Source organism: Nansenia antarctica (genome assembly GCF_963989245.1).
Source record: "Nansenia antarctica genome assembly, chromosome: 9".
In the NCBI taxonomy this organism is placed as follows: domain Eukaryota; kingdom Metazoa; phylum Chordata; class Actinopteri; order Argentiniformes; family Microstomatidae; genus Nansenia; species Nansenia antarctica.
The window spans coordinates 36743530-36753158 of record NC_137679.1 but is presented as its reverse complement, the minus strand read 5'-3'; the positions used below and the strand labels follow the sequence as shown (position 1 = coordinate 36753158).

General features: G+C 43.8%; 1 protein-coding gene across 1 annotated transcript; it reads left to right on the top strand.

Moving 5' to 3' along the window:
• Positions 1-7384: 7384 nt before the first annotated feature.
• On the top strand, positions 7385-8575 carry LOC308165583 (myocyte-specific enhancer factor 2A-like; the record flags this gene model as incomplete). The annotated part of the gene is made up of 4 exons (XM_080539732.1): positions 7385-7429; positions 7630-7756; positions 7891-7975; positions 8227-8575. The coding sequence occupies 4 exons, from the start codon at positions 7385-7387 to the stop codon at positions 8573-8575; spliced, it is 606 nt and encodes a 201-aa protein (XP_080395858.1).
• Between the last annotated feature and the right edge of the window lie 1054 nt (positions 8576-9629).

The window sequence follows — 9629 nt, the reverse complement described above, 5'->3', positions numbered from 1 at the left end:
GAGGGAGGCCAGGCCTCCCCCAGGAAAGTGGTTTCTCATAGAAGTCAATGTAATGCCATTTTTTTCATGGCAATAATATGTGATTGGCCAAATCACTGAAAATGGGTGGGCAGAGGAGGCCTGGCCTCACCATGCATTGAGTCCAGGGCTGAAAGATTGACATTTTGTTCATCCAATCATATGAAGCCATTGAGAATTCGCCAGTCACTTCAGTCAAAGAAACACTCGCCATACTGGCTACGAGTGTCCTATCAACTTGTCCTTTGCAGGACACGTCTAAAACACCCATGGCTATTATCCCTGAAAAACTAATTTGGCCAAACACTTTTGCTTAAAATGACCTCGGAAGTCGGCGAGATTCTGGCGCGATTTATACATCGAATAGGTAGACAACATTTAGGATTTATTGAACAGTTTTATTTTTTAATGTAGTCGATTTCGTTTTATTACAAGTCAATTTAATATTCTTCTATAAGAACAGGGAACATTCCATCGCGAGCATCGCGAAAAATTGGCCTCCTCAATTCTGGAAGTCACCAGCCTCCACTGATATAGTGGACCTTTAAGAAACTCACCAGCAGCACGGAGTATAGGTCTGTTCAGGTGGCCATGGGCCTGGTTCCCACTCTGCTGGCTGCTGTGGCCCAGCTGAGGTCCTGCAGTCCAGTCCATGACGGAGTCAGGACCGTGTCCATGGCTGGAGGCAGGCAGGAAGGCTGGAGGGTGAAATACAAATACAATGTATTTAAATAAACTCTATTAATCAGTCAATGTTGATGATCTTCATGTGGCAAGTTATACAGTAGAGTAAAACAATGTGGCAGACACACTGGACTTAATGTGGAAGTGCTTACACTGGCTCAGGTACTGTAGCATGTGCATCTCACTGGATTTCGTTGTCTGGTTCTTGTAAATGGTAAATTGTAAATGGTAAATGCAACGTTGTCTTGTCTTGTTGACATTCAAGTTCTGTCATTGTTTGACATTCAAGTTCTGTCATCGTCCTGGGTAACCAGAACTCTGGGTCAGAGTTTGTTTTTTTGGTGGGGCATTTGGCGCCCCCCGGGCATTTTTATTTTCATTTAAATAATTTTGTCTCTGATGAAATGAATTTTATGTCTCTATGAAAACATGTCTCAGCCTAAATAGTGACGTAGTGCCAATTTCCGGATTTTTTGGGCAGTTCATGAGTTAACAATCTGACGGAAACACTCGTCAATAGTTGAGTTATGTGTGATAAACTAGCTATACAGTTCAACACGTCAGAGACACGTTGTGCACGTTTCTTTTCTCAGAGCTTGTGTTTATTTATTTATATTATAAATATTAGTGCTATTTCCATACAAACACGCCTCTATTGACCCACGTGAGCGCAGACGAGACAACGGTGCTCAGTGTGTCTGTCACTTTCACGCCGAGCGCTTGTTGAGCGCTTGTATCATTTCTCAGGTAGGTTACTCTTCTCTGTAAAAGGGACATATAATAGTTTTGCAGCAAGGACATTACGGTCCCAACGAAGTGTTAGCTTAGCTTACTTTAATTATACTTTTAATTTGATAACCAACAAGCTGAAGCCTCCACAATATCACACAGACTCTCTCGGCCGGCAGGTGACCGACCTTCAACGTTGAAATTATGTCAGTTGTTTCAACGTTTAATGCTAAATGTCCTTTCCAAATCGAAACCAAATTCAGTGAACAGTGATTCAACCTTGCTCCACGATTCACCCGTGAATAAACGTTGAAATGCCGGCTGTGTAACGTTCACACCACATAGGCCTACTTCATGACATGGTACGGAGGGGTAACATTAGTATCACAGCCATCACCTCATTCTTCAGAATCAGAATCAGAAGACTTTATTGCCATGACATGTAAACATGTTAGGAATTTGCTATGGCACAGTGGAGCGCCGTTTACAACAGGACAGGTGCAAGACAACCGTGATTCCGTGTAATTTCCCTACATTATCAATGGCAATTTCGGTGTAATTATAGTCGTATGGCAGGGTGACACTATACTTCATAACATGGTATTGTATGCTATCAGGGATATAACTGCAAAGATGGTCTTCTACTCTATTGCAGATTAATCTGTTATGCTCGGATACGCTTTGGTCAGGACCCAGAGAGGACCTGGAAAAGAGGAGGTAAGACACTTTATTTCTCTACCATAGCCCCTAACCCAATTATTAGTATATACTGTAGGCAGTAATGTGGATTTTAATGCCAGAAACTATTAATTGTTACCTAATTATTAGCCTACCATGTTATTGCCCCTTTATTCCGTCCTGTAATAGGTCATGCTGTGATATTACCGGGTATCTATATCCTATCATTAATTTAGCTCAGATCCAAAAGCGTCTTTGATTATATTATTCACCCACTCTGAAATTCCTGAATAATACTGTAGACATGTCTCCATCCATGTGAAGCTTATGGACAGACAACGAGGCTAATGCTATGTATTGGACCCTGTCCTAATTGGAAAGGCATGACTGAGGTGTAGAGTGATCCGTGGATCAGGAGAGGCATGCGTGTCTGATACCATTCCTCATTCAATTACATGCATCACAATGAGCCCCCGTCCTCCCTTTTTCTACCTCCACCAGCCTCTCCTGCCGTGGATGGACCTGCAGTCTGGAGTCCAACCCTCCATCCACCCCCACCCTTATAAACCCACAATCCCTAATAAACAACTTCTCAAAATCTTTTTGCCCTGTCTTGTGCATCAGTCCCACATTCTTCCTGACCAATCCCTCAAAGACTTTCCACACCGTTATCCACTTTCCCTCAAATCTTGCTACATTTCTCCTCAAATAAATTGCATACCTAGCCTGTGATAATACATAATTTAAACACCATATATTCACTCCCCTCCTCTTTCCCTCCACCCCAAAAACCACCATCCTCCTCCACTCCTGCATCCCCACCACCTCCACCCCCCAATGCTTCTTCACTAGTCCTTTCAACCTTTCTTCGAATCCCTTCATTTCTCTACATTCAAAAAGCATGTGCATTAAGTTCTCATCCTGTATCCCACACACATCACACTCCCTCGAAACTGTTCTGTCTACCTGATGCAACACCACCTTAGTATAAACCCTGTTATGCCTGAGCATAAAATCAAAATGTGTACATTCTAAACTATTATATTTTAAAAATAAATTCCTCCATATGTTCTTCACCTCCAATCCTGGGAACACCTGCCTCCACACCTTCTCTGCCGCAGGCTCCTTCACTCTGCTCTCCAACAGTGCCCAGTAGCACTCCTTCACCTTAACAGCTGAGAAGTCCCGCACTGTTTCCCCTTTCCCTAGTCTTAACCTAGGTAACTCTGTTTGCTCCTTCCCTCTTAACTCCCTATCTAACCTACTCACCCACTCCCCCGGTATACTCTGCTTTATTTTATTATACATGCTCACTATTTCTCCCCTTCTCATCTCCTCATCTGTTTCCCTAACAACTTCTATAATTGCCTGCTCTGATAGGAACCCTGGCACTACCTCATACCTAAAATCCCTTACTCTAATCAGTCCTGCCCTCCAGAAACTCCTAGATTCTAACATTTCCCCCCCTCTTCTTATTACAGGGTTCAATAAAACTGGAACATTTAGTATCTCCCCTCTCTTCTCACACTCATATCCTACCTCAGGCAAAAAACTACCCCAGGCTTTAAACACCTCTTTATAGAATTCCGGCACCCTATCATACATCCGTGCTTTAAAGTACCGTACATCAACAACCCATAATCCCCACCCCCCCCCACATCTATGTACCCATTCCCTAAAGTATCCTTTCCATCCATGTCCTTCCTCCCCATACAAAAACCTTTTGACTGTTCTGACTCTCATTGCCCTCATCTTTACCTCCAAATCTACCAGTTTCAACCCTCCTTTATCATAATCTGCTACTAATACATCATACGCTATTTTAACCCCCTTTCCTCTCCACAAAAAATCTGACACTAACATCCTGGTTTCTTTTAGAACCCACTCTGGTACATTCAATACACCTAATACATAAACATATTTTGACATTAACAGTGCATTAACAATTACAACTTTTCCCTTCAGTTTCATGTTCCTTTGCTTCCAATAATTCAATGTTGTTCTTATTTTATTCAAAACCCCTGTCCATGTGTAATCAACAGCCTCCCTGTCATCCTCTCCAAGATATATCCCCAACACTTTTATCATCCCCTTTACAATTTTCAAATCAAAAACACAATTGTCTGTATTCACTCCCCCTATACACAACATTTCAGACTTGTCAACATTCACTTTTGCACCAGAAGCCTTTCCATATATGTTTACACACCCCATTATTTTGTTCACACTATTTACATCCCTGACAGTGTCATCTGCATATTGATGGATTATGCTAACTCCTCCCCCCGGCATATTTATTCCCTTAATTTCTTTCTCCTGCTTAATATAAGCTGCCAATGGCTCCACAGATATGCTATATAGCAATGCTGACAGTGGACACCCTTGTCTTATTGATCTCCCCAAAGGGAAGGAATCAGTCAATAATCCATCTATCTTTACTTTACTTCTTGCATTCTTATATAATAATTCAATCCAATCCCTCATAACAGTCCCAATCCCAAAATGTTCCACCCTGTCAAAAGCCTTATTTAAATCCAAAGATAACAATAAACCCCCTTCCTCCCTCATGTCCTTCACAACATCCCTTAATGTGCACATATTCTCTGCCACATCCCTCCCTGGGACTCCATAGGCCTGGGTAGGTGCAATCATGTTTTTCATTACTTTATTCAATCTATTTGCTAATACTTTTGCTATGGTTTTATAATCACAATTAAGTAATGATAATGCTCTATAATTCTGTAATTTGTTCCTGTCCCCTTTACCCTTATACAATAAAGTGAGCACCCCCAAGCCCATAGAGTCCGGAACCACCCTTTTATTCCCCATACACATATACACTCTGCACAATATAGGGGCCAGGATGTCAACAAAAGCTTTATAAAATTCAGCCGTCAACCCATCCGAACCCGGACTCTTATTTGGGTTTAACCCCATGATGGCTGTCTTAACCTCCTCCACCCTTAGGTCTGCATCACACATTTTCCCTTCTTCTTCTGTCACCCTAGCTTCCACTGCTTCTAATACTTTATTCATACATTCCTCATTCACACCCCCAGATGTATATAGGTCTGTATAAAATGACTGCACAGTATCCATTATTCCCACTAAGTCTGTTATTATTTCACCTTTATCATTCTCTAATTCCTTAATTTTCCCTTTCTCTTTCTGTCTCTTCTCTAAACCTAAACAGAATGCTGTACTCCTTTCTCCCTCAACCACATACCTTGCCCTACTCCTTACTAAAGCACCTTCACACTTTCTCTTCTCTAACTCCCTCAAATCTTCCCTCACCCTCAAATACTCTGTTAAATCATGCCCTGGAATATTATCAACTCTCTCCTGTTCTATTGCTAACCTTTTCTGCAAATCTCTTTCCTCCCTCACCCTCTCTTTCCCTCTCCGTTTTGAGCATCGTGGTCACTAAAGGCCATAAACCGATACTCAAACCTTCCAACCAGGTGCCTCACCTCCCTCTTCACTAAACACAAATCGATCCTTGATTGTCTCAAAACCCCCATCACCATTTGTCTCCTTGAAAAAACCTGTGCATCAGGGTGCCCCTCCCTCCATATATCCACCATTCCTCTTGTGCGCATCATTTCTAATAATACTGGGCGTGACGGATCATTCCTAAATTTCACCCCCCTTGTTACATCTAACCTGTCCACCACCACATTATAATCCCCAACCATAATACAATTCCCAACACATTTCTCTTTCAATGATTAAAAAAAAACGTTTCTATATTTGTCCACATTTGGTGCATATATACAATACAGTGCATACTCAATCCCTTGATATTCAAACCCCACTCCCACCACTCTTCCCTCATTGTCATTCATTATATTCCTTACATTGTTCACCACCCCATTCTTTACCAAAATAGCCACCCCACAAGCATACACTGTTCCATTGCTCACATAAACTTGTCCATTCCACCTCCTTCTTACCTCCTCCATTATGTCCTCTGTCCAATGCGTCTCTTGGAGGCATATGATCTCCTCTCTGTATGCTGCCAACACAAGCTCCATCTTCTTCCTATCCCTGAGTCCATTTGTGTTGACGGCAACAACCCTGACCATAGTCAAGACACACAAAAAAAGTAACATATGCACCGCCATGTCATTTTCCTACCTTGGTCTTCTTCCCTCGTGCACCTTTTGCACCCCTTCCCGATCTTGTCCTCACCCTCTGTACATCCGCGTATAGTCCTTCATCTGAACCTTTTCTTTTCCACACGCCCTCTGTTGAAGGCCCTGCCTCATCCATCTCTCCATCCCTCACTGCGTTGTCGAGGCTGGCTCCAATCTCCTCTCTCTCTTTACCCTCCACTTCCACCGGACCAGGCCCCTCCGCTCCTCCCTCCACTTCCGGCTCCAGCTGGGTCTCCTCCACCACCTCAGCTTGTCCTCCTCCTTCCGTCACGTCTTCCTGGCTCCTTTCCCCACCTTCTCCTTGTTTCTCCACCTCTTCCTCCTCCACCACCTCCTCCTCTCCCTCCATCTCCTCTTCTTCGTCCCCCTCCACCACCACCTCCACCTCCACCTCCACCCCCTCCTCCTCCTCCTCCTCCTTCTCCTTCTCCTCCTCCTCCTCCTCATCACTGCTCACTCTCTCTCCTCCATCATATCTCCTTCCCATGCATTCACATGCATAATGTCCTTGTTTATTGCACTTAAAACACACGAACTCCGGGCATTCTCTTATAACATGTCCTGGCTTGATGCACATGACACACCCTTACTTGTTTGTCATGAATAACCCTAAAGTGATCCACTCCAACCAGGGTCTCAAACTTGGTAGAATATGGTAACGACCTCACCTCTTCGGTGAACTTCACCTTCATGTATCTCGTCCCGTCTGCTATGTCTGTTCCCGGCCACGTCTTTCTCTTGATCGGTACGCCTACACCCCCCACGACTCCAGCCTGTACCTGATCACGTCATCCTTCAGATATACCGGGAGATTTAAAAATGAGACCACCATTTCATCCACTGCCAAGTCCTTTCCCATTATTCTCACGTCTTTTATCATGAAACCATCCGTGAGCTTGTCCTTCCCTCTCCTCGATGCCAGCGTGATCTCATATTTTCGGTCTCCTTTATCCCGACAGCCCTCCACATTTCCACACACCTCCTTTATTCCTCGTAACATTTCCATCATAGTGATATTGCTTCCCTGCTCCAGTCGCACTTCCACCGTCAAACTTGCGTCGTACCGTTTGTCCGTGTTGCTTTCATCGTCGTCCGTTCCGTTCGCTGTGTTCGTTGCCATGCCGTCCTCCTTAGAAGCCCCCGATCAGCACGAAGCTGTCGGGGTACTCAAAACTCTAAACTCACTTAAATATAGATGTTATTATAATGTTCGTTAGTTGTTTGCCAAAAACACGCTCAAACTTTTCTTCAACTCTCACTCTCGCTCTCATTCACTTCCGCTCATGCGCATAGACGCCGGCTCTACCTCCTGAGCCACAGCCGCCCAGTGTCTGACTCTTCACCTTGTGTTTTGGTTCAATAGAGCACCCAGAGGATGAACAGCTCCCAGTCCAGCCAGCCTCTGGCCACACCCGTGGTGTCTGTGACCACGCCCAGCCTGAATCCTCAGGGCCTGGTCTACCCAGGCATCAACTCTGCCTACAACAATGGTGAGCCAGGGGGCGCTTATTGGCTTAAATGGCCTAAAAATATATTGAAACAAAACCACACAAGAAAACAATGATATGATATCCCTTTGCTGATTGTGTTGAGTTTATAAAGGGAACTGTGCTTATTTCTTCAGACTACACCTTGAACAGTGCGGAGCTCGCTTGCTTACAGGGTTTCAACTGCCCGGCAGGCCTCTCTCTGGGCTCCATGTCGGCATGGCAACATCATCAACTGAGTTCACTAGTGTGAGTAACTCCACATACTGTACTTCCAGTTTCACTGCTGTTCCTCACTGCGTACAGGATCTGTGACAACCGAAAAGGGTGTTGGACGACAGAGTGGGAAGCGTCATTGTTTGGTACATGACACCTTACCTATCCCGTCTGAATGGAGCTGCCACTTGGTCTCGTGTAACCACTGATAAAAACAAGTATAACTGGCTAATCCAATACCCATTCCCTCTCAGCAGGTCAGGCAATCACTTACCTCAGGGCTCCAACCTCTCCATCAACACCAACCAGAACGTCAACATCAAGTCCGAGCCCATCTCCCCTCCCCGAGACCGGGTGACTCAGTCAGGCTTCCTGGCCCAGCCCCCTCCCCCTCACTCCTCCAACAGGCAGCAGACAGAGATGGGCCGCTCCCCTGCGGACAGCATCAGCTCCTCCTGTAGCTCGTATGACGGGAGCGACCGTGAGGACCACCGTTCAGACTTCCACAACGCCACTCTGGGGGGGGTGGCCAGACCCCCGGCTGGGGCCGAGGACAGGGAGAGTCCCTCAGTCAAACGCATGCGCATGGACAGCTGGGTGACATAGGAGCACCCAGGACGCTGACCTCAGTCACACACACAGTCACACACAGTCACACACAGTCTCACACACACACACACACACACACACACACACACACACACACACACACACACACACACATATACACAGAGACACATACACACACACACACACTCACACAGTCAGGTTATGCCATTATCAGACAGAAGCACAGTGACAGGAAGGATATGCAAGAGTTGAATTGTTGTTGCTATTACAAAATGATTATTATTAATATTTGTATTATTATTATTATTATTATTATTATTATTATTTGCAGTCATTTTGTCAGGATGAACTTGGCCAGACATATCACAATGCTTCACTCTGATAATAACTGCTTTTCAAACACCTATTGGACAAATATTGCAGGTACTTGGTTGAATGAGAAGTCTCCTATTTAAAGACAGTTCAGCAGTATAGATTACTGTAGTCACTGCTGCAGAATCAAGATGGTATGATACCTTTTACTTCTTACGTGCTGTAACTGTGTGGGTTTAGACTTGCAGTTACTGTGTTCACAATGTCAATCTTATGGCCTCATGAATTGTAGCATTGCAGTATGTCTATTACTGGGTTTTCAGATGCTAGTACATGTTATTAAATAAGGACTACAAAGACGATGACATGTTATTACATAAGGACTACAAATACCATGAAGGGATGGATGACCATGAGTGGAGAACGAGCCTTTGTTTTTCATCTTCTAAGGTTGTTGTCATTGGTTTGTCAACTAAGTCCAACTGTAAAGCAATATACAATAATCTCTTTTCTTTTCCTTTCAGAAATACATTTATTTATATCAGCCAAAGCAGTATGCAGATTTTTTTTTATGTTGTTAGTGTGTGTTTTTATAATTTACCAAAAAATAGGACAATATTTCAGCAAGATATTGATACGAAATTGAAAGCCATGGACACTTGCTGTTGTTCTGTATGTAAAATTTAAATTTGAAAGCTTTTTTTTTAATGTACATAGCAACTTTAATATATATCACCTTTGGTGTACCGGTATGTACCTATATATTGTACCTTCACCA